Source organism: Perca flavescens, chromosome 14, assembly GCF_004354835.1.
Source record: "Perca flavescens isolate YP-PL-M2 chromosome 14, PFLA_1.0, whole genome shotgun sequence".
Lineage (NCBI taxonomy): Eukaryota > Metazoa > Chordata > Actinopteri > Perciformes > Percidae > Perca > Perca flavescens.
Genome location: NC_041344.1, coordinates 7,272,184 through 7,298,072, shown reverse-complemented (window position 1 = coordinate 7,298,072; position 25,889 = coordinate 7,272,184). Strand labels below are relative to the sequence as shown.

General features: G+C 39.6%; 2 protein-coding genes across 3 annotated transcripts; both read right to left on the bottom strand.

Annotated features, from left to right (window-relative positions):
* Positions 1-902: 902 nt before the first annotated feature.
* On the bottom strand, positions 903-14,424 carry LOC114567979 (HLA class I histocompatibility antigen, alpha chain G). 2 transcript variants are annotated; one of them, XM_028597296.1, is made up of 4 exons: positions 14,123-14,424; positions 13,564-13,665; positions 12,905-12,922; positions 11,538-12,169 (listed from the first exon to the last, which is right to left on the bottom strand). In XM_028597296.1, the coding sequence occupies exons 1-4, from the start codon at positions 14,340-14,342 to the stop codon at positions 12,111-12,113; spliced, it is 399 nt and encodes a 132-aa protein (XP_028453097.1). In that variant the 5' UTR covers positions 14,343-14,424; the 3' UTR covers positions 11,538-12,110. The 2 variants fall into 2 exon arrangements, with proteins under 2 accessions (XP_028453098.1, XP_028453097.1); XM_028597297.1 differs by lacking the exons at positions 11,538-12,169; positions 12,905-12,922; positions 13,564-13,665 and adding exons at positions 903-2,418; positions 4,331-4,432.
* A 4,240-nt stretch (positions 14,425-18,664) lies between these two features.
* On the bottom strand, positions 18,665-25,355 carry LOC114567984 (major histocompatibility complex class I-related gene protein). Its single transcript, XM_028597302.1, has 7 exons — positions 25,252-25,355; positions 23,970-24,236; positions 23,368-23,646; positions 22,658-22,960; positions 20,105-20,218; positions 19,880-19,897; positions 18,665-19,158 (listed from the first exon to the last, which is right to left on the bottom strand). Exons 1-7 carry the CDS (start codon positions 25,298-25,300, stop codon positions 19,154-19,156), a joined length of 1,035 nt encoding a protein of 344 aa, XP_028453103.1. The 5' UTR covers positions 25,301-25,355; the 3' UTR covers positions 18,665-19,153.
* Positions 25,356-25,889: the final 534 nt, after the last annotated feature.

Genomic DNA, 25,889 nt, shown 5'->3' with positions numbered 1-25,889 from the left:
TGTATTTCTCTCCATATACCCAAATCAGTCAACATGTCAACATGGAGAATACACAACAAAGCATGTCCCAGTTTTCATGCTAGTAATGTGCATAACACTGTTAGCTCAGGAAACAACAGACAAACATAAAATACTGTATCCAGTACAGCTTACAATTACAGTAAAAAAAAAATACATCAAACAAAAAAAAGACTGAAAATACAGGACAGAAAATACTAGACTTACCTGCTGCATTTTTATCGTGCTTAAACCTGAACGGTGTGTCTACAATTACAGTTTTTTCCAATTTATAACACATTAAAATGTCATGTATAGCACAATTATGTCAACTGACACACAGAGAGCAAAACTTCTTCTCAAGTCTCCAAAAGTCTAAACACATTTTCTGCTTTACACACATTTTGCAATTCAAAATGGCACTTTTTAAATGCACCGAACACAGTTCTCTGCATAAGACACAACAATCTGACATAAAGTCACATGTTTGCCATTTCAAAACACTGCCATTCAAAATGACACTACATGAGCTAATTGGCCAATGTAAGTGGCCCCTGGCCAATCACCTCAATGGTTTATTGTTACCACTTCAATCAGGAAGTAAGCACTATGAAAAGACCACAGGTGAGCACCTTTTGTTTTTACAAAAATGGGAAGACCCAGCTGTGTGGCCTAATTATTTTTCTTGCCCCTTTTTTTGTATATATTTTTTCTGCACATTTTTTCTGCAATTTTCTTTTTCAGTTTACTGTTTTTTGTGAGCATATTTTTGTTCAGTCCAATGTAAATATAACTGCTGTGCATATGTTGCACTGACTTGTTTGGTGAAAAATAAAAAAATAAATGTTTCAACAGCATGTGTGTGTATCTGCAAATATGTCTGTGCATGTGAACAATCTGAAGAATTTTCTACAATTTGAACTATTTTAATATTATGACAAAGCATACTAAAGATGAGAGTGCTTTTCATTATGCCCAACAGTGTGTAGTTAGTTAGACAAAAACCTGGTAATATGAATGAAGTGTGTGCCATTTGGTGCAAAAGTTTGATTTTGATAATGCTATAAGTATTTTGATAAAAACAGCCTAGTTTGCAAAATTGGAAAAAAACTGTAAGCAATCATGTGTTTGTGCACCTGATGGCTGTGTTTCACAGATTGGCTCATAGGTGTGATAATGGTACAGTCAGTGCTTTGTGTGTGTGTGTGTGTGTGCGTATGCGTGTGTGTGTGTGTGCGTGCGTGTGGTCAGTCCAGTTTATCACCAGGGCCCAGTTTTTCAAAAGTAATCCAGTGGGATTTCGGATCACGGATTGGATCAAATCTTGGAAATGGGTTTTTCAAAAGCAAAAGAGGGATTCCGAACCAAGATCAGATCATGTAATCCGATCTTACATTTGATCTGGATCAAACCCGCCCTTTGGGTTTTTCAAAACTTTGAACTCGCTTTGGAATCTATTTGATCCAAAAAAAAAAAAAAACAGGATTATCCTGATCTCATCAGAAGGGTGGATTCAGTTGTGATTTTTGGAACCAAATACAATCAGAGAGGGTTTTTGTTAAGTGAATGATCATAAAATAAAGGTTTACTGACGATATATACATTTCTTCATATTTGAAGCATATATGAAGCATGTCACATCTAATGAGATATGGACTATTAGATAGTATTGTTTTTGTTTTGTTATTTAACATTATAACAAAATAAGGAATGTAAAATGTTTCAAAAACAAACAATGTCCATTTGTGGCCACCAGTATTTTGCCTACCTGTTGTTCTTTGCTAAGCCAGCAGGCTACACTGTTGGTTCCATTTAAGGCTCTGGTAAACAGGATTTGGTCATCCTGAAATTTGGTATTTGGATCACAGTGATCCAATCCAATGTTCCTTTAAAAAACTGGCATAAAGTAAGATGGATCAGGTGATCCTGGATAGCAAAACATGGGATTTCCAAATCCAGATCAATTTCATCCAGATGAAATCTTTAGAAAAACTGGGCCCAGGAGTAACACACATTTACATTTACACCGACACCTCCGGCACATTTCGGGTGTCTAATCTGCGCAGCATGTTTCTGGATGTTACTGACTGATTTGCAGCGTTGCCCCCGGTGATCTGATACAACCAGAGAACCTGCGGTCGCTACGACAGGGACTGAGCCTTTGTACATGGGGCGCACGCTTTACCAGGTGAGCTGTCCAGGCGCCCCAAGTCGGAGATGTTCTTTACAGCTCCAATGTGTCCCAGAGGTTTCCCAGTGGATAGAGAACCAATCCCAGAAGGTTTCACAGAGTTTATGGCAGCTTTGTGTGAATAGTTCACGTCAACTCACTGTGTGCAGGTTGATGGGTTTAGGATTTAGAGTCTGGATTCAGTTTCTCAGAGAGCTCAGAGCTGTTGTCAGGAGATGGAGGGCATTTGGCTGAAACACAAAGCAAAGACAAGTCATGTTTTATTTTTGGCAAAGTATCTTCTGACACCTTCATCCCAGTGGATATGATCCCCTCTTCTAGTCACTCAAATCTCTTCTCTCTTTCTGTTTTTATCTTACTTAACTTCTTTTCATATCACTTCTCTGTTGTTATGTGTATTTATTATTGCATCGCCACATTTTCAATAGTTGTAAAGACCTCAGGAAGAACAGCTCCTGCAATGCAGATGACCACGATCTGCGAAACCAGGGTGGTGAGGAAAGGACAAGCAATTTGCGGTGATGGGCTCCATCCCCTATTCCAGGCGTATGAGGTGCTGCCATCAGGCAGAAGATATAGGGTACCGTCCTTACAAACCAACCAGGCTTGCAAATAATTTATTCCTACCAGCATCACACTACTGAATAAGTTAAGGAAAATAACTTGATCCTTTCTGTGTGATACTACTAACCTGACTCCGCCAGATGGATTGCTTCGCATTTGCTCGGCATATCCATCTGGGAACTTACCGTTGGAGAACTTTTGGGAAGGGGCGAAAATACTGGTTAGCTGATTGGATAAACCATCTGTCTATCACCACCTATTTTGGTGATAGACGGGCCAAATCAACCAATCATATCAATGAAGCGTATGAAAATACAACCACAAGCCAGGCTACCCCTGCTGCTGCAGGCAAAGCATAGCTTGTTAGCTCAGCAAGCACGCAACATGTAAGTAAAGGATATTTGCCGTTTGTGTAACGAGAATTTAGGAATAAAAGGCCCCATTTCAGGTTCCCGGTCCTTATTCCAAAAGAAGGATCCAAGAGAAAAAAGCATTAGCGAGCGGCTAACGGAATTAGGGCTACCGCTGTCTGAAAATACTGGTTAGCTGATTGGATAAACCATCTGTCTATCACCACCTACGTTGGTGATAGATGCTTCTCGTTGTGTCACACCTAAACCCGCCTCAAAACCAACGCTGATTGGTCGGTCGTTTGGCGAACGGCTCCAAATTTTCTCTATCTCAAGATGCCAGACTGATCTGCGAGTGGAAAACTGGAGCTCACGAGATCAGGACGGTCTCACGAGGCTACGATAATACTGCACTTTGGGATAATATAAAAATGTCACTGATGATGTTTGACCATACTATTGCTAATGATACTGCACTTTACTATTTTATAATGTTAAGATATTTGGTGTTGTGTATTGTTGTTGTGTGGGGGCGAGGGGGGGTTTAGTGGTCCTGTTGTCTGTCTGTCTGTCTGTCCGTCCATCTGTCTGTCTGTCTGTCTGTCTGTGCACGATGAATTTCTGAAAGGATCAATACATTTCTATCTATAAATTCATCCAAAAATAAGTTAATATCAAAATCATAATCTTGGCTCCAATATCCACATTTATTTATTTATTTATTATTTCTTTTTTATGTTTCCAATTTTTTTTATTTACTAATTTAGCCCATTTCTATTTCCACAATTTTAGTTTCTCTTTCTTTTACAGATTTATTCTTCTTTATGACACTCCTAAACCAAACTCTATCCACACTCAGCTGTTGGTTGAGGGCCATCAAACTGCCAGTCAGCCTTAAAGGGACAGAAATGTCTCGGAGTGGATTATCAGTAACGCTAATAAATCAAATACAACTGGATTATCTAAAAGTAAACACACATTAAACATAATATATGAAGAATAGAAGCAAATATGATGAAATATCAACACATAAGTATTAATATTTAACTAAAATATATATTTGTCTCTTCTAGTCATATCATAATGATATGCACTGAGCCTCACACCACTTACTGCTCAAGTTTGAAGTTCGCTTCACTTTTGAAGTCTGTATCAAAGCATTAATTTTAAGTCTAAAATCTAAATACTGAGAAAGAACTGAGGCAATCTTTCTGTTTGAGTGTCTCACCTTTCTTCTTTCTGTAAACCAGGACTCTGATCACAGCGAGGAGGACGAGAGCCAGAACAACCACTGCAGCGATGATGGGGATGGTCATGTTAGTGGGCTTCTCTGTTGAGCAGAAAACAACAAAAAATAGTCCCAACCTGAACAGATGAAGCAGGTTAGAAGAGAAGAACATCCATCTATCAACCAGACCACTAACCTGTATTCAGAGACTTTAAGTTACCTTTATGAAAGAGGTTAAAAAAGAAGTGTTTTGTATGTTTCATTATTGAAATATTTCTTTTTCATTAAATCAAAGCTACAGTATATAACCGGTGGGCAGACAGCACAAACATCATGGTGGTGGACAACAATCATTTCTCCAAAGCAGTTTAGTTTAGTTTACATTACTGTAAAAGTAAAGATTGGTTCTATTTCATATAGGCTTTGCCCTCGAAGAGCTGTTGCTATTGGGTTATCCCTTCGACTGCGCATGCGCGAAGGGATAAACCCAATAGTAACAGCTCTTAGAGGGCTATGCCTATACTCATAGAATCTGGAGCTACAATAACGTAACTATCATTTAAATGATCTAATCCTTAAAGTTATATATTAAAAAAAACTAGATAAAAGAAACTGATGAAACCATTTAAGGAAACAAAACTTCCAATCCAACACATAAAACACATGAACTACAGGACTGTTAAGAGTAAACTAAATGTGTGTTTCCTTCATCACGTCTGATTCCAGTCTCACCCCAGTTGGTCCTGATCTCTGCTTTGTCCAGTTTGGTGACGATGTCGTCCTCCACACCAGAGAGATGAAACACACAGTCGTACCTCCTCCAGTCTCCAGCTGGGACTGATGAAAGGTCCAGGTCAACACTCATCTGGAAGGATCCATCGTGGTTGGGGAGGATCTCTCCGAGGTCCACGTCCTCATGAAGCTCCTCTCCATCTTTCCTCCATTATTATCGTTAAGGGATTTACCACTTCAGCAGAGTTAAGAATATCTAAACAGGCTTAGTGGCTTAGTGTTAAAGAGCAACATTTTAAAATCAGACAGGCAGGCAGGTCAACAATATCTCCACACAACAAATGTTACTATTCATTAATAATAATGTTATATGTAATAAGTGCTTTAGAAAGCTTTTAGGGATTACCTCTACCCTCGTGTAGCCGTATAGGTCATATATGTGCATAGATGATTTTGTCTTTCCTGGATAGTTCAATCATGTCTTTACATAAAGAGCCAGACCTTTTTTTTTTTTTTTTTTTAATCGAAAAACAAAATAACAGTACCAAAGAAATTAAACAGCAGTGTAAACATCTTTAATAACCTCACTTATGTTTATATAAAGCTACCATCGTCGTATCTTTGTCACATATTTTGTTTATGTGTTAGAAAGCTGTGTTAGCGGGTCCAATTTGACCCGTGATTTATCTTACCCCAAAATAAAAAATAAAAAAAAGATTATCATACAACATTGTTTTTCACGTCATAGTTAACTTATTATGTATTAATTTCCATATAAACTCTTTTAAATGTTATTGTTTTGACCCCATGGACCATTGATCTTACAATATACAACTCATTTTTTAACTTAAAAAGAGGTTAGGAAAGACGTAAGTCTTTAAACTAGAATACACATCTAATGAAGAGGAGGGTCCAAATGACACAGATGCACAAAGTGTGATCACGAAAGATGCTTCCCATTGAAATAAATTAGTTAAAAAAAAAGTGCTGACCATCACGAAAAAAAACAAGATAACGAGTCCATGTACATAAAACAATAGATTAAATTACGTGACAATTTCACAAACTGAATAATCTCTGCCGGGTCATATTTGACCCGTAACTACACATAGGTCTGTTACTCTTTAGAGACATTTACAATTTTTTTTTTAGAAAGTCTGAGGATATCGTGAAACCTTACAAACAAGTGAATGGTATTTTTTACACATCTGAACTTGAAAACACAATACAGGGCTCCAGACTAACTTTTTGCCTTGGTGCACCTAACTTTTTTTATTTAGGTGCACCAGCACAAAATTTAGGTGCACCCAAATTTTTCCTTGCGTCGCCATTATGGCCACAATTTCAAGGTCACCTTTTTATCACACTCCATATACATTCATATATATATATATATATATATATATATATATATATATATATATATATATATATAATGTCAATTATTTTAAACAAGAATAAGGAGTTGGTACATTTCTTTATTTATTTTTTTATTTGAAGCACATTATACCTGTCAAATGCCCCTCAGATGGCCAACACCTGTCATTTGGCCTTCTTCCCCTTTGGCCTTGGCTAGACCAGCTTGCCACACTCCCTACCATCACATTTCTGCAAGCTGGGCCCCTCCACACTGATTCTTATCAGATCTTCCACTAGTCCAGGACTAAAAATCATATCTCTGTATTTTTCGGCTGAATGGTGATACACAATATATATTTCTCTATCTCTAATTTATATTTTTTACAAAGTAGGCTAAATGTTCAGTTTTAAGTCAAAGCCACTTTTCACAAGCTCTTTTATCAAAACAGAAGTGATTGAAATATTTGAAAATATACAGCTGCAACACATGTAAATTATCTGAAATAAATAGCCTGGGTGTGAGACTGTGTAGCAGTTTGAAGTGTGTCCCCTGTGAATGACTCCTTACAAGTTTGTTAGTTCCTGTAGAGCTGGATAACTTCATAACACAGCCTTTCTCGGTTTCTCTGTTTTTTTCTGATAAGTGGTCAGGTGTAATAAATCATATTTAAATGTTTCTGGATACAGTGATGATCTGATAAGTGTTGCTGAGGTAACAACATCTGGAGAGGACTTAACTCTGACCAAAAGAGATTATAGACATCTTCTGGTCATCGGAAGCTCCATGGTAAGGGACTTCCACATTCCCCCTTTACCTAGCGGTCCCTCCAAGGTCTACTGCTTCCCCGGTGCCAAGGTCCGTGACATCGAGCACAAACTTCCCGGCATCCTCCCCCGCCACGCCAAGGTCGACAACATCATCGTGCATGTGGGCACAAACGACATCAGAGAGAGACGGTCGATAGCACTCCAGAAAGACTTCACCACTCTCCTCTCCACCCTGATGGGCACAGGTAAACGGATCGTCATCTCTGGGCCTCTACCTACCTACAGGAAGGGTGCGGAGAGATGGCCCAGACTGTTCTGGCTCCACACCTGGCTGGAACCACTCTGCACTTCCCTGAGCATTCCCTATGTCGACAACTTCAACTTGTTCTGGGAAATGCCCAACCTCCCGAAGCGTGATGGTCTCCACCCAAGCACTATACAAGTGGATGAATCTGAAAATGTTTTCTGCAGGATAACATGTAGTACTAGTATTACTCCAGTAACATGTAGTACTAGTACTATTCCAATTATAATCAACAACAGACCATACAAAGGGATGAAGCCCCTAAGTAATAAGAAGTTGACTGCAAACATAGTCAATGTAGCATCCAGTTCACGCCAGCCACAGCCTGTCCCAAAAGAAAATGAGACGGTGTCTGTTCCTCGACTAAGATCAGTTAAATCAAAAGTAACCAAGAGAGGGGCAATACTTAACAACCTAATTGGAATTAAAACTACCACTGCAATGATAGAAAAGGATAGGATTAGAAATTAGATGTGGATTACTAAATATCAGATCTCTGTCTTCTAAAACAGTACTAATAAATTAATTGATATCTGATAATCAAATTGATCTATTCTGTCTTACTGAAACCTGGCTGGGCCATGAAGAATATATTAGTCTAAATGAAGCAACTCCTCCCAGTCATATTAATACTCAAATTCCTAGAGGCTCAGGCCGAGGAGGGGGAGTTGCAGCCATATTTGATTCAAGCCTGTTAATTAATCCTAAACCTAAACTAAATTATAACTCTTTTGAAAGCCTTGTTCTTAATCTTCAACATCCAACACGGAAATCAGTACAGCCAAATATATTTGTTGTTGTCTACCGAGCTCCAGGTCCGTATTCTGAATTTTTATCTGAATTCTCAGAGTTTTTATCATGTGTAGTCCTTAAATCAGACAAAGTACTTATTATAGGTGATTTTAATATCCATGTGGACGTTGACAGCAATAGCCTTACTACCGCTTTCAACTCACTACTAGATTCTATTGGCTTCAGTCAGAGTGTGCATGAGGCCACGCACTGTTTTAACCACACCCTCGACCTCGTGCTGGCATATGGTATCAAAATTGAAGATGTATTATTCCCGCAAAATCTTTTATTATCAGACCACTTCTTAATTACTTTCGAATTCTTAATACCCGATTATACGACATTAGATAAAAGCTACTCTAGCTATACTAGATGCCTATCTGACAGTGCTATAGCTAAATTTAAGGAAGACATTCCAACAGCACTAAACTCATTACCTTGTTTTAATACAACAGAGGACCTTTATGTAAACTTTAGTCCCTCTCAAATCGACAATTGTGTAGATGGTGTTACGGCTTGCCTACGGACGACTTTAGACTCTGTTGCTCCACTTAAAAAGAAGAAGATGAAGCAAAGGAAACTAGCACCTTGGTATAACTCCCTGGAATTTTAGATGTAGGAATAGAGCCCACTCTCACTCAAAAGCGTACAAATAACACAGGTTTACACTTTGAAAATACGTGCAATGTGTACGCCAAAGTAAAATTGTGCGTACAGTAGATACGTGGAGCGCTCCAATTACATTAATGGAGACCGGTCCATTCATAGTATAAAGAGACGCGGGACCGCCTAAGGAGGTTGGTTGAGGTGGCGGATGGGTAAAACAGGACTTTCACGTGGGAGAACGGGGTTTGCGTCTTGCGTGTGGTGGTTTTCAGCCTTTTTGTTAAGCCGTGTATTAGCGTGTTTCAGCGGTTATCCATCCATCCATCCATCCATCCATCTTCGTCCGCTTATCCGGTGTCGGGTCGCGGGGGGAGCAGCTCCAGCAGGGGACCCCAAACTTCCCTTTCCCGAGCAACATTAACCAGCTCCGACTGGGGGATCCCAAGGCGTTCCCAGGCCAGGTTGGAGATATAATCCCTCCACCTAGTCCTGGGTCTTCCCCGAGGCCTCCTCCCAGCTGGACGTGCCTGGAACACCTCCCTAGGGAGGCGCCCAGGGGGCATCCTTACCAGATGCCCGAACCACCTCAACTGGCTCCTTTCGACGCAAAGGAGCAGCGGCTCTACTCCGAGCTCCTCACGGATGACTGAGCTTCTCTCCCTTTCTCTAAGGGAGACGCCAGCCACCCTCCTGAGGAAACCCATTTCGGCCGCTTGTACCCTGGATCTCGTTCTTTCGGTCATGACCCAGCCTTCATGACCATAGGTGAGGGTAGGAACAAAAACTGACCGGTAGATCGAGAGCTTTGCCTTCTGGCTAAGCTCTCTTTTCGTCAACAGTGCGATAGATTGAATGTAATACCGCACCCGCTGCGCCAATTCTCCGACCAATCTCCCGCTCCATTGTCCCCTCACTCATGAACAAAACCCCAAGGTACTTGAACTCCTTCACTTGGGGTAAGGACTCATTCCCTACCTGGAGAAGGCATTCCATCGGTTTCCTGCTGAGAACCATGGCCTCCGATTTAGAGGTGCTGATCCTCATCCCAACCGCTTCACACTCGGTTGCGAACCGATCCAGTGAGTGCTGAAGGTCACAGGCCGATGATGCCATCAGGACCACATCATCTGCAAAGAGCAGCAATGAGATCCCCAGCCCACCGAACTGCAACCCCTCCCCACCCCGACTACGCCTCGATATCCTGTTCATAAATATTACAAACAGGATTGGTGACAAAGCGCAGCCCTGGCGGAGGCCAACCCTCACCTGAAACGAGTCTGACTTACTGCCGAGAACCCGGACACAGCTTTCACTTTGGTCGTACAGAGATTGGATGGCCCTGAGTAGAGACCCCCTCACCCCATACTCCCACAGCACCTCCCACAGTATCTCCCGGGGGACCCGGTCATACGCCTTCTCCAAATCCACAAAACACATGTAGACCGGTTGGGCTCCCTCCAGGATCCTTGCGAGAGTGAAGAGCTGGTCCGTTGTTCCACGACCAGGACGGAATCCGCATTGTTCCTCCTCAACCCGAGGTTCGACTATCGGCCAAACCCTCCTTTCCAGCACCTTGGAGTAGACTTTACCAGGGAGGCTGAGAAGTGTGATACCCCTGTAATTGGCACACACCCTCTTGTCCCCCTTTTTAAAAAGGGGAACCACCACCCCAGTCTGCCACTCCTTTGGCACCGTCCCAGACTTCCACGCAATGTTGAAGAGGCGTGTCAACCAGGACAGCCCCTCCACACCCAGAGCCTTGAGCATTTCTGGACGGATCTCATCAATCCCCGGGGCTTTGCCACTGTGGAGTTGTTTGACTACATCAGTGACTTCCGCCGCGTTTCAGCGGTTATGTGCCGTGTTTTAGTGAGTTTGTTATGTTTGTGTTTGTTAAGCCTTCCCCAATGTTTCGTCCCTAAAGCCAACCGTTTATTAGCGTGTTTTTGTGACTTTTTTGTGTTGCTAAAGCCTTTCCCTGCATTCTTTTCCTAAACCCAACTATGGTATTTTTTAATGTATCTGTTACCTGTTCCTGCCTGCTTCCACTAAAGCTCTTTGTTTGGGCTTGTCTGCTGCTAAAGTCCAAAACACATTGGATCATGTAACACAACATGTAGCTTGATTCTTTTACGAGTTCACTTTCATTTAGTTGTTGCTCCTGTAATAAATAAGTCTACTGTCAGACTCTAAGAGCCTCTGTGCTGCTTCCTTTCCCCTCCAGAGACCTGGGTTGGAACAAAGGTTTAGTGGACTGAAAGATCAGAGAGTGAGTCCAGAAAACAGCTTCTGACTTCTGCCTTTAGTTTGACTCATAAAGTTTAAAATCTTATACATCTGAGTCAGAAGTCTTCACAATGGCAGTCCGGATAGATCAGCTGGTAACACGGGCGCGCATATACAGAGGTTTACTCCTCGACGCAGCAGGCCCGGGTTCGAATCCAACCTATGACCCTTTGCTGCATGTCATTCCCCCTCTCTCTCTCCCCTTTTATTTCTTCAGCTGTCCTGTCAAAGGCCCAAGAATGCCCAAAAAAAATATCTTTAAAAAAAAACGGAAATTGATGCATTTTAAATGTAAAAGTAATTTTATTTGACATTAATGATTCAAAAATAAAATACAAAATATGAGAATATCAAACACATCTGACATGCTGAGTGTTGGCTGAGATTCTTAAAGACCAAAACCACACTTTAAAAGAAATATATAATCAGAATATTTACACGTTTCTTTTAATTAAGCTAAATAATCAGGATGTTGCTGTCAAGTTGTTTTACCCCTAATTCATTGGGATGGTTACATACATGTTACAGTAGTTAATCTATAAGACCCAAACCATATGCATATCTAGATAGAGTACACATAGAGTTATATAGTTATATAGTTTTGTATATGAACTGAGAGTTTGATTATATAAACCTATAGCACAGAAAGGATATTAATTACACACAAACATATCCTTCACCATAAAGATTTTCAATTCCACATAGCGACAAACTAAACATTTTGTCAACTCCTAATAAAGAAATTTAAAAGATTTTCTTTTGTTGCTTTTTGCTCCATGACTCTTTCATGTTATATTTATACTCAAGATTTGAAAGCTAGTATTTTAGGGGCTGTAATATAAAGGTTTGTTGTAGAAGCTTATAATTTCAGGTATTGTTTAACTGGAGATGTGAAGAGTTTACTGCTTTACCAGTGCAGGATGTGTTTGTAAATCAGGTCTCTGGATTCAGGTTCTCAGAGAGCTCAGAGAGCTCAGAGCTGTTGTGAGGAGCTGTAAGGAAAAAGCCACTGTTACTGATCTGCCTTTAATAACCAGAGGATGATGCAGCCTGTCCAGAGGCTGGTCATTCAGATGAACTCTGCAGATCCACCAAAAGGTGTTCAGGATTTCCAGCCTCTGAAACAGGTTTAGCATCTGATGTTTGATCCAGAACCAAGAGACGTGCTCCATCTGTCACAATCAATGAGCTGACTCAACAACTTGAATGTGACATTAGCAACCAGCAGCCTCCAACCCCAAGAGCTTTTTATATCTGCTTCTATACATATGTTTTCATCTTTGTGAAGCACTTTGGTGCAAACTGGTTTGCTTTTAATGTGCTATATGAATGAAATAAAAGTAACCTTAAATTTCCCCTTTCAGTTTTTATTTCATTTTATTGGTCATTTATATTTCGCCAATTCTCTTTATTTGAGGAAAGGTTAGTGAAGTTATTTTGATCTTCCACCAAATCCACAATCCATGCAAGAAAATTCAATTTGCTATCTTTGTCACACAAATATCTAATTATTTCTAGTACTACATGTTATTTATTACTCCCATCTACAGTAATTCCAGGTCATGTCAAACAGTCATTGTTTTTGGTCTCTCTGTAAGCAGAGAAATCACTGAGTGAGAAAATAATTTACAATCTTCATGTCTTTCCTCAAGTCTGTTTTGCAGTAACACATCCTGGTAACAGCATGTCAGACCAGATACAATAGAATAAAAACAAGTTCTACTCACATGGTTGAGGGAGTTTGGCTGAAACAAGAAGAGAAGACAAATCATTTCAGCTGTCACAGTTGGAAATTAAAGCTACAGTGTGTAGTTTCTGTCGCCCCCCATGAGGAATTCTAAGTAATGACAACACTGTCTGCGCATCCACATGATACAAGCCTTCCGTCATCGTGCACAACCCCCACCCCTCCTCCACGCAGTTGCTAGTAGTCAACGAGGACACGGAGGATTAAAAAAACATGATGGACTCTTAAGAGGTCATTATCTTCACTCGAGTTTCTATGCGGCAGACGACACAATCTTCTGAACGTAGCCGTACTGAGAAATCCAGAGAGAGTTGTGTGGAGCTGATAGTGTGGAACTCATTTGGCGATGGCTTGAATGTAACGGATGTTAATTAATATCAAAAAGTTACGCACTAAAGCTATAACATAAATGATAATGAACATTTGTCACCTTTTCCCACTGAATCTGATACCCTCTATTAATCATTCTCCTACTAATGTTAAACAAGTATATTTTACCCTTCTACTCTTCACCTATTACATTTATCATCATCATCATCATCATGCTACCGTCTCTATTGGTTTCTTTACAATAGTTTGTTTTAACTTTTTAACTTCAAGTAAAAAAAGAGAAAATCTTTTAGATCTTTAGTATCTCACTTTTCTTCTTTTTGTAACAAATGAATCCAGTGGCAGCGGCGAGGACGACGACAGCAAGAACAGCCACTCCAGCAGCGACGAGAATGAGCATGTTAGGGTTGCCTGTTTAACAAAAAACAATGTTTACAATCATATAGACAAAGAAGTATTGAACAGATCTATATATTTATTAACACCTGTACACACATTACTGATGAACCAATTACATGTTGGTTTGTCCTGCAACAGGTGGAGTGCATTGGTTTAAAAAGTAAAACAAAAAGATGACTGACTTATTCCATAATAAACCAAAAGACAAAAGCTAATCCAACAAAAACACACTTTTGTTTAGAGCCTCACAGTAAAAAAATGGAGGAAGCTGTTAACTGCTCTGTGAAATGGTAGAGTTTGTATCAGTCTTAAGACAGCAGTCAACTGTACAAATGTGTCTCTGAAAAAAAGGCTGATGGAGCTAGCTTACACACAGCATCAGAAAGGTGACAAATCAATAAATCATGAACTTCAGGACAACTGAAGTAACCTAAACACATCTTTCAGTCACTTCCTATTCCAGTCTCACCTCTGTTGGTCCTGATCTCTGCTTTGTCCAGTTTGGTGATGATGTCGTCCTCCACACCAGAGAGCTGAAACACACAGTCGTACCTCCTCCAGTCTTCAGCTGGGACTGATGAAAGGTCCAGGTCAACACTCATCTGGAAGGATCCATCGTGGTTGGGGAGGATCTCTCCGAGGTCCACGTCCTCATGAAGCTCCTCTCCATCTTTCCTCCAGAACATCATGGCTCTGTCAGGGTAGAAACCTGTAGCGTGGCAGCTGACTGGAGAGGAGGGAGACTTCTGGAGGAGAGACACTGAGGGAAGACCTGCAGAGAGAGAGAGAGAGAGAGAGAGAGAGAGAGAGAGAGAGAGAGAGAGAGAGAGAGAGATGATAAAGGTCAAAGGTGAAAGGAAAGAAAACAACGGAAAAAGAAAACTGAAGAAAAATACAATAGGGAATTGGTAACAGAAGGTGTGAAAATTCTTCCAAGTAAAATAAATAAGTAAATAAACATCAACCAACAAGACTAAAAGTTTAAAGCCATGCTAGCAGCTCTGAGGTTGTTCTGATGTACAGCGACGCTTTGAGCTAATTTTAGCAGCATGTTGATGTTTGGCAGGTTATAATCTCAGTTCTGCATGTTAGCATTCTAATATTTCCTCATTAGTGCTAAACCTAAAGTACAGCTGAGGCTGAGAGAATGTCATTAGTTTTGCAGGTATTTGGTCATAAATCAAATGTCTGGATAAACAGAAGGATTTGACCTGATGATGGCGTTAGCTGAAAAGTCAGAGGTTCAAAGTTTTTACAATAGATTCTCTGGGGACCATGAATATATGTACAGTATTTTACAGCCATCCAGTCAGTCTGTAACAAGCTGAAGGACAAACGGACCAACTGAAAGACCACCTGTCAATGCAGTTAAACTTACTCACCGTATGCTAACTGTGCACTGGCTATCATTGGCTATTGATAGAAAGTAATGTCAGAGCACTCTAACTTGTCAGTCTCTACTGATTGAGGAGGGCTAGATCAAATCTTACCACCACAGAAAACAGCCAAAAAGAAGGTGATGTCAGACTGATTGGAGTGATAATAAAATGGCAGTTCAGTCTGAGCAGACTGTATGAACATTGTTGTGTTCATGAAACTACATCAGGAAATGTGATTCTACCTTTTCTCAACAGAAAGCTCTCGCCGTAGTCCACATACATCTTCAGCCATTCAGGATAAATCTCAGTGAGGATAAACTCATTGTGTTTTATTCTAGATATGTCAGCATCCCATCTTTGTTTGGTGATGACAGCCTGTGGTTTTGCAGCAATCCATGTCAATGTCTTCAGGTCCAATGCTAGGAAGTCTTCTCCATCATAACCATACTGATCAAAACCATTGACCTCTCCAGTCTCATCGTCCCACTCACAGCCATTCATAAGCTGGACAATGTGGACACCTGAGAGACAGAAACTGAAATTATTAATAATGCATAATAATAATAAAAATAATAATAAATGTTATTTATAGAGTGCTTTTGACGGTACTTAGACACTTTACATTAATTAAAATGATCATATATAGCAACAATATAAAAAAAATAAAACATAACATTACTCCCACAATAGGGAGTTCTGCTGATTTGATTGGTGTGGTGTTGGAAGGAGAGGTTGCTATGGGTGATGGAACCCCATTTCTATTTCACAGCTTAAATAGTAACTACTCTGTACATTCCCAGATGACTGCTGATGGCATATATATATATATATATATATATATATATATATATATATATATATATATATACAAAGTGACACCAGTGTGGGTCATTCCATAGTTTAGGGTTTCAGATGTGGAACATGAAATGAACCATCCCTGCTTGGTGTCCAGCTGAGGACCTGATCTCTTTCCTCCTTGTGTTCTGTTATCATACAACTGGTGCTAGCTAACATCTGCAGCCTTGGATGCAGTCCCAGGTTCAATTGACCAACAATTTATAGTTATTACATTATTTTCTACTTCTTGGATTACCATCTCAGAAAGGCAGCTGCATTTCACTAGTCTGATTTTGTACAATGAAAGTTTACTTTGTTTACAAAATATTTATTTTGTACATGATAAAAAAAAAAAAAAGCCTAGACAGGCTTCCGATTTTCCAACATGTAATATCAAAATAAAGGATAAATAGACGCATATCATTATTTTATCATAAATATGATGGCAGTATGATTCAGGTAATCTAAAACATGATAGTCTCGAGGTGAGGTTAAAGTGAAACTAAACTCCAGCTGTGTTCCAGAGCTCCACAGAAACTAAACACAGAGCTGAGTTCAAAGTAAAGTAAAGATTTAAAATGTGATCTTACCTGGAGATGAGACGTGACAGAAGAGAAGCAACAACAGGAACTTTTTCATCTTGTTTTGATAAAGACGTGTCTGAGGACCGAGCTGGACTTCGGTAAAGTTAGAAAGAAAACAGATTCGAACTTCCGGGATCAAATAGCGAAATGATATTAAATCACAAACGACGCATCTTTCCTACCGCACTGAGGGAAACAACGAGCTCCAAACTCCCTTTTATCAAAACGAGCCGTCCTCCAACCTGGAGAAATAACACTGGTCTCTCCGAGCAGCCTGACCATCAGAAACTGGGACCGCAGAGGGCGCTGCTGCATGCACCAGTTACATTTGTAATAACCTACCTAAAACCTTACACTAGACCTACATTTAAAATATTCATATTCTACTGTAAATAAGTGAATATTTAAGGGACCAGCATGTTGGGTAAATTGTCAGAATATGTGACCCCACTGTAACTGCTTAATAAAGGAGTTAAACTTCAAAATATTGTAAAGAGTAATTGTCATCCCATCAATCTGGACAAGTTTTCTTATTTATAGTCATCACAGAGCCAGTACCTCTGAGGTCACCATATATTATAAGTACAGTAGCAGCCGTCAGAATATGTGACCCCACTGTAACTGCTAAATTAATGAGTCAAACTTCAAAATGTTGTTTTGGGGTATTATGTCTGGCCACTTCCTCCTGACTTGCGTAAAAGAGGCGCTTGTCCCATGATCACTAGCTCGAGCACCAGGGTCAACTGAGGATAAAACCAGAAGGAGCACTGTCGTCACCCTTCGTCTGAACCAATGGGAATTTAGACTGAGCATCAACGTCACCTGTTACTTGGTTAAACTGACCCGGTGAGGTTATGAACGAAAGAGAAAGTAAAATGATGTTATTTCAGCCTGTGTGAGAGTAGGGGGAGACATGCGGAACTTTATTGGTTTTGTTTAGTTTATTACGATCCACATAGATACACAACGTAGCTTTTTTTTTCATTTTTCAGTTTTGAGTTTTTGGGCTATTTTGCTTCCATGACATGTCTTCTTTCAGACTATTGGAAAAAAAAAACATACAAAATACACATTTAGGTGTTTATTTTAGTACACCGTCTATTTCCACCTGCAAATTTCTCCTAAATTCACAAACATTAGCATTAGATAAGGCCTCATTTGCATATTTAAAGATAACATTTCAGCAAACTTGTAATACAAAAATATATGTCTCAATGTAAGTAATTAAGTGGAGAAGTTTCATGTTGACATCTGTTAGTTAATTATTTTCTCCTATTCACCTGGGGTGAATGTTGTTTATAATCTAATATACTAATATAATATTAATAATAATTCCAGCCTGTGTGAGAGGATGGGGAGACATGCGGGGCTTTATTCTGGTTTCTCAGCTGTGTTCCCATATGAAAGGAGTATTCTACCTTCTGCTGCTCAGATCTTCTAGAATGATATGTAGGATAATGTAATGTAATATAATGTAATATAATTGTAAGAATTATTAGCAGGATGAATATGTATATCCGTAACAGCTGTAGGCCGATACTGCCACCTAGTGGGAATAGTGGGAATTCAGGACAGTGGAATGTAATGTGCAGACATGTATTAAATCTTGTGGGAGGTCAGAGGTCACTGTCAGCTCCAGATCAGATACTCTGCAGTTTGTGGGGGTGCAGTAGTGTCTTCTTCTTCTTGTGTTCTGTGTGGCTGATTGAAAACAGTCCTGATCAAAAATATCGACAACAAACAATAACTCCAAGAGTGCTTTCATTGATGTTGTAGTGAGTAGATGTGCTGAGGTGGCCCTGAGAGCTTCTTAAAGCCAAAGATGAGATCAGGTGATCTGTGTGTGACAGGCTGAATGCTCCTGAACTGATCTGGAGCTGTGGACTCTGAAAACTGCTCCAACAAGAGAAATGGATCACCTCTGTTGATGTTTGAACACCTGATGCTGGTTCTCATTTTGCTCTGCTCTTTCTTTGGCGCTGTTTCTACTCTCTTTCCATCCTCACTTATTGTTGGTGAAGCACTTTATAAAACATTATAGAGTTTATGCGTACGGTACTAACACATCTTATATCCAGGCAAAAGTTTATGGTTTGTGACTTTAAGGCTCTTTCTGCTTGCTGCTGATCAATACCTGAGTTTATCATGATAAACTCTGATTATATGTATTCAACATTCAATTAATAACAAAATACCTTTACCAAAGAGGAATTCAGGAAAAATACTTTAATTGTATGAAACAACTATATGAACTTTAAACCTCATATAATCCATACATCCCCTCACTCACACAATATGGCTCAGCTTTCATTGCAACATCTTTTCACATTCAAAACTCTGAAGGATTGTGGGTCAGAATAGCCAAAAAAGCATGCTGGCTTGCCTACTGCAACATCTGACCAGATGCAGTAGCACATCCTGGTATCTTTTGGCAAACTGCATTTCACATTAATTGGGATGTACTAAATCTTTTTCCTGACATACTAAATAGTATGGTAGTATTGGAACGCTGGGACTGGTGCGTCTAGTGGTTCTTCCAACTTCATGTCTTACAGTCTTAAAAGGCAGCCACCGTCCCGGCTCTGTCAGTCCTGCACCAGTCAGTAATCTCTAGACGGGTTTTTCTTTGAGACAATCCTGTCTAGGAAAATGTTGACTCCTCACTCTGTGGAGTTCAGCATCCTCTTCTGATCTCCACTGTCACCCTGTCAAGAATAGTAGTAAATAAATTGTAAAAGTCATATTGATGTCCACATTTTGGGGAACATTAGTTTTTTATGGTCAGTCCCTCCAGAAAAACACGATTATGCGATCGCATAATTCAATGCATAATCAGCCAAAGTCCGCATGCGTGGCCCGCATTTTTTCAAATACGCCGCACTTTAGGCGCATAAATTGCCTATTTCTGCGCAAAATATGCAGGGCTTGCATGATTTCATGTGCTAGCTTAGCAGAAAGTTGAAAAATGTTGCGTTTACTTTCCACAAGAGCAGCCGTTTTCCCCTGTTGCCATGGGAACGTTATGAAGTGACGTTATGAAGTGACATAATTACGCGACGTGAAAATCATCCAAAAGCAGGGTGTTGGGGGAAATCTTTTTTTTTTCTCTTTTTCATCAAACCGCAGTTTTTGCAAGTTCCCGCAATTTCATCGCATAAAATTGCATAAATACGGTATCCCGCATATTCCATCGCATTTTTTAAGAAAACGTGCCGCATAATCAAGGATTTTTGCCCGCAACAATCACAAAAAAACTCTGCATTTTTCTGGAAGGACTGTATGGTGAACAGGATATTAGTTGCTTGTCCACAAGGGGGCAAAAGAAAATCGATTTGAATAGTGCCCTATATTTAGACTACTATTATATTTTATTTTATTCTAAATATAGGGCACTAGATTTGAAGTATTTTAAGTTAGAATTCTTACTGTTAGCAGGTTGGAAGCCTGAAATACAGATGAGAGAAAACAATGTTAGACTTTTTACATTACATTTACATTTCAGAATTTATAAAAGGAGAAAAATAATAAATTCACTATCGCCTATAAAAGGATTGATTTCCCACCAAGTACCACAAATAATATGTAGGACGAGTCTATCAGCGGTATTCCTATTAAAGTCATTAGTGGAGTAAAAACATGTTTGTTCCTCACCATTATTGTTCCTTCTCCAGATGAAGAGTCCAGAGATGCAGAGTGCCAGCAGCAGCAGCAGCAGTCCTACAGCAACTCCAACAGCAGCACCAGCAGGGAACTCTGGGGGACCAACTGGAACCAACACACAACATTCACACTTTGGCTTCATTCACATTGTTGCAACTTATCAAGCCGTGCTGAAGAGTTTGCTTCTACACTTCAGAGTTTAGGATGTAAAAGCCAAAATGTAAAAGGTACTTTTTCAATTATCCACACAGTGGTGCTATTTGCTCTTCACTCCTTTTCATTGTTCTCTGGTGCATGGGCTAACTTAATTACCATTTTCTCGTGGCGCCATCTACATGTGAAAAGTAACTTTGCAGGAACTCCCGGGAGTAAATGTCAGCACCGGTCCTCTAAATGTGCATACAGTTGGCTGCACAATGTTTTTAAGACTTATGGCTGGTTATGTAATAAAGTATAACTTCACAGAATCTAAATCTCACAGCCAGCCATACTGGCGACAAATAGTTTGAGTGCAACCGAGACCTTTATTGCATCCGGTTGTATCTCTCTCTCCCTCATTTCTGTCATCTCAACACCGTCTCCAATACAGGAACAACTTGTGCCTGCTGTACATTGTTTTATATGTTTATGTGGGGATTTTTTTTAGCTGTTCTTTTAACATAATTGCACGTGTTACGTATTTATTATGTTTTATGTTCAAGCCTGTGTTCTGTGCTTTAATTGGCTGTGAGACAAGTTTCCTCTTGGGGACAATAAGGTTGAAATTAAAATGTTGGCATTATACACACCAGTTTCTCATAAGTTCTTTCTTTGATTACGGCCTATGTTATCCACCAACATTTATAGAAATCTGTTATATAGATATCAGATATTTACATATACTTCAAAAAAAACATTTATTTCTTTACTATCATACATTAAATCAGAGTAAACTTTTTCTGTTTTAGATCAATACATATTAACATATTTTTTGCATTCGTTAAATGTCACAATCGAGCGAGGGAGAATTTTTATGTATTTTTTTTATCACTTTCATCAAAGTCAGAAGTATACATACACTTCCTTAGTATTTGGTAGAATTGCCCCGAAACTGTTTCACTTGGGCCAAACGTTTTGGGTATCCTTCCACAAGCTTTCTACAATAGTTTGCTGGAATTTTGGCCCACTCCTCTTGACAGAACTGGTGTAACTGGGTCAGGTTTGTAGGCCTTCTTGCTCGCACTCGCCTTTTCAGTGCCACCCACAAATGTTCTATGGGACTGAGATCAGGGCTTTGTGATGGCCACTCCAATACCTTGACTTTGTTGTCCTTAAGCCACTTTGTAACTAATTTGGAGGTATGCTTGGGGTCATTGTCCATTTGGAAGACCCATTTGCGCCCAAGCTTTAACTTCCTGGCTGATGTCTTCAGATGTTGCTTCAATATATCCACAACATTTTCTTTTCTCATGATGCAATCTATTTTGTGAAGTGCACCAGTCCCTTCTGCAGCAAAGCAGCCCCACAACATTATACTACCACCCCCATACTTCACAGTTGGGATGGTGTTCTGAGGCTTCAAAGCTTCGCCCTTTTTCCTCCAAACACACCGTTTATCATTATGGCCGAACAGTTCAATTTTTGTTTCGTCAGACCACAGGACATGACAATTAAGATTTTTGTCCCCATGTGCAGTTGCAAACTGTAGTCTGGCTTTTTTATGGTGGTTTTGAAGTAATGGCTTTCTTCTCCCAGAGTAACCTTTTAGCTCATAGTGGTACAGGACTCGTTTACTGTGGATAATGACACTGTCTTACCAGTTTCAGCTAGCATCTTCACAAGGTCTTTTGCTCTTTTCCTGGGATTGATTCGCACATTTCGCACCAAAAAACGTTCCTCTCTGGGACTCAGAATCCGTCTCCTTCCTGAGCGGTATGATGGTTGTACATTCCCATGTTTTTTATACTTGCGTATTATTGTCTGAACAGATGAACGTGGGACCTTCAGGCATCTGGAAATTGCACCTAAGGATGAGCCACACTTGTGGAGGTCTGCAATTCTTTTCCTGATGTCTTGGTTGATTTCTCTTGATTTTCCCATGATGTCAAAGAAAGAGGCTCTGTGTTTGAGGTTTGCCTTTATATGCATCCACAGTTCTGTCAAGAGGAGTGGGCCAAAATTCCAGCAAACTATTGCGAAAGCTTGTGGAAGGATACCCAAAACGTTTGGCCCAAGTGAAACAGTTTCAGGGGAAATTCTACCAAATACTAAGGAAGTGTATGTATACTTCTGACTTTGATGAAAGTGATAAAAAAAATACATACAAATTCTCCCTCGCTCGATTCTGACAATTAACAAATGCAAAAAATATGTTAATATGTATTGATCTAAAACAGAAAAAGTTAACTCTGATTTAATGTATGACAGTAAAGAAATAAATGTTTTTGTGTTTTTTTTTTTTAAGTGTATGTAAATATCTGGTTTCAACTGTAAAAGACCACAAAGATAACCACCTTGGCAAAGATAACAAAAACCAAGCTCCATCACGTCTGATTCCAGTCTCACCTCTGTTGGTCCTGATCTCTGCTTTGTCCAGTTTGGTGATGATGTCGTCCTCCACACCAGAGAGCTGAAACACACAGTCGTACCTCCTCCAGTCTTCAGCTGGGACTGATGAAAGGTCCAGGTCAACACTCATCTGGAAGGATCCATCGTGGTTGGGGAGGATCTCTCCGAGGTCCACGTCCTCATGAAGCTCCTCTCCATCTTTCCTCCAGAACATCATGGCTCTGTCAGGGTAGAAACCTGTAGCGTGGCAGCTGACTGGAGAGGAGGGAGACTTCTGGAGGAGAGACACTGAGGGAACCTCTGCAGAGAGGCAGACAGAAAAAGATAAGAATACGTATGTGTACTGTACTGACACTAGAATGGTTTTCTTGTATTCTATCCTATTTAATATTTCTTGTATATTCTGTATGTGTGCTGTGTGTCTTATAATTTGCTGCTGTAGCACTATTTTGCCTGATGATGGCCTAGTACTGAAACATTGCCAACTATTTAACTTCATATATTTTCTGCAAGTTAGACAGTGTGCAAGAGTTTTCTTTGCAGCTGCTGTAGCACTGAAATTTCCAAATTTGGGATTAATTAAGTATATCTAATCTAATCTAATCTATTGTTTCCTTTTCATTTGAATGTTACAGTGCGTTAGAAACAGAAAAGCCACATGAACACGGAGCCCATACAACAGTACATTTGTCTATCTATGTGATTACCTGTTCTCTGCAGGAAGCTTCTCCCATAGTGCACATACTTCTTCAGCCAGTCAGGACATTTGTGGATGTAGTAGTTTTTATTATATTCTAATCTAGCTTTCTCAGCATCCCATCTAAGTTTGGTCATAATAGCCTGTTGTTTTGGAGCGATCCATGTCAGCGTCTGCAGGTCCAATGCAATAAAGTCTTCTCCATCATAACCGTACTGATTAAAACCAACAACTTCTCCGGTCTCGTCATCCCACTCACAACCGTTCATCCTCTGTAAAATGTGGGCACCTGGAGGGGGAGAGAGAGAGAGAGAGAGAGAGAGAGAGAGAGGTGGTACATGATATTGGTAAGCAATTTGACAACATTTTAGTAAATATTTTCGGTGCATCAAAAAGCGTGCTCTGTTAAGACACGCTAATCCAGCACAAATTGGTGCATAAAAAGACACCAAAATGAAGTATTTGAACCTCATAATTAAATACAAAATGAGGAAAAAAACTGCAAAAAGAACCCCCCCACACACACACACACACACACACACACACACACACACACACACACACACCTTCCACTAGGCTGGCTAGGGGCCGATGAACATAAACATACTGTACCTCCAGTTTGGTTTAAGCGTTGCTTCAAGCTGTCAATGTTGGCTCTGAAGACCTGCTGATTACCTAAACATTTCAGAGCATACCACTCCAGGTGTTGTGGGTCATCCTTTATTAACTTTCTCATCCAGTCCTGTTTGGGTTCTGCAGACTTGATGTTGCTGTCACAGTAACCAACCTGGACTTCATCAACCAGCGCCGCACCCACAAACTCTGGAAAGTTTGGGACTCCAGAAGATGCAGTAAGGAAATATTTCAGGGAGTGTTTCACTGCAGGACAAAGAATGTTTGGTTTATAGAAAATAGTCCCTATCCCATATTTAGGTTCTAAGTTTGCACATTGAGAAATGAGTGATGTTGGCCAGTGTAGGCTACAATATTTTTTTTAATGTAGCCCTATTTGAACTCATGCTCTTTTGCAATTGTGTACTGATGTACTTATTATTAAGGAAACCTAGTTAATGTGTTGGAATCGCTGTAATATATCATTTTGACTGAATTACGTCAGACCAACTATAAACAATGATATTGGGGGACAGTTGCGCTACTTCATCTCAAGCCTATACATTGAGTTACTTTATGGACTCGAATTATGCATTGTATATTGTGTATAACCAATCATATAGCAATATTGAATTAAAAAAATAAATATTTTTTTTATTTTGAACATGAGAATTTGAAAATTTAATTCATTGTCAATGTATTGGTTTTATCTGGCAAATTTTAATGCCCCAATTTCACTGCTTTTTTATGTTAATTCAAGGAATATATTAAGTCTCTCAAATTTATAGAAACAAAAGATTAACACAACTGTCATATTGTATGGTGAACCTTTTGAAGAACAATGTACTGTATATTCCTTTTGTCTCATTGTCATTTTATATTGTTTAATCACCCTTTAACACTATTTTTATTTATTTAAAATCATATTGTAGTTTTTTTGGAGCATTATTTTGAGTAGTGTCTGAAATGTTGCATATTTTAATATTTGAAGCCTACTTTTTCAATAAAGTTATGGGGGGAAAAAAGTAATTTCAAGCCCTTCAACGATGCGATTGCGCAGCAGAAAATAATAATAATACTATTTTCTAAAACAATAGGTTCATCGCACTTTCAGTGTTCGGGTCCTTATAATAATTAGAACATATGCATTCAGTGTCAGATAGATAGACACGTAATGGCGTTATTGCCAAGTCGTGACAAAGTGAAAGTGCAGCTGCAGGTTCCCAATGTCTCGCTACAAAGTGACTTTAGTCAAGTTACACCAGTCCCAATGGGATCTTACCTGCAGATGTAACGTGACAGAAGAGCAGCAACACAATTAAGTTCTTCATCTTCTTTTGCTTAGTAAAAGCCGCCTAGAGCTACAGTCAGCTGATTTTGCCTTTCATACTGAACCTGCGTGGGCGTGTCCATCCGAACCATAAACATGTGACATCTTGGAAATGACGAATGGAAACATTATACTAGCTTTCTACTACTTTCAGCTTTGTGGCCATTCATTTTTCAACTCATAAATAATAATAATAATAATAATAATAATAATAATAATACATTCTATTTATATAGCGCTTTACATGGTACTCAAAGACACTTTACAGTAAAAAAACCGCACATATAGCACATTATAGATAAGCAATAAAACCAACACATAGAACAAGCATATTAAAAGCAATTAAAAAGAATAAAACCAGTAACTATCAGGTGAGGAATGTAAGACTATTGTATGCGGAAAGCTAATCTGAATAGGTGTGTTTTGATTAGTGTTTTGGATGTGTCCAGGTCAGTAGCCTACAGTCACGGATGTGTATGGGTAGTTCCAGAGGGAGGGGGGCTGCAATGGTGAAAGCTCTGTCACCCCAGGTACGGTGCTTAAAGAAACACTATCTATCAAAAACCTTCACATTATCACATTTAGAGATA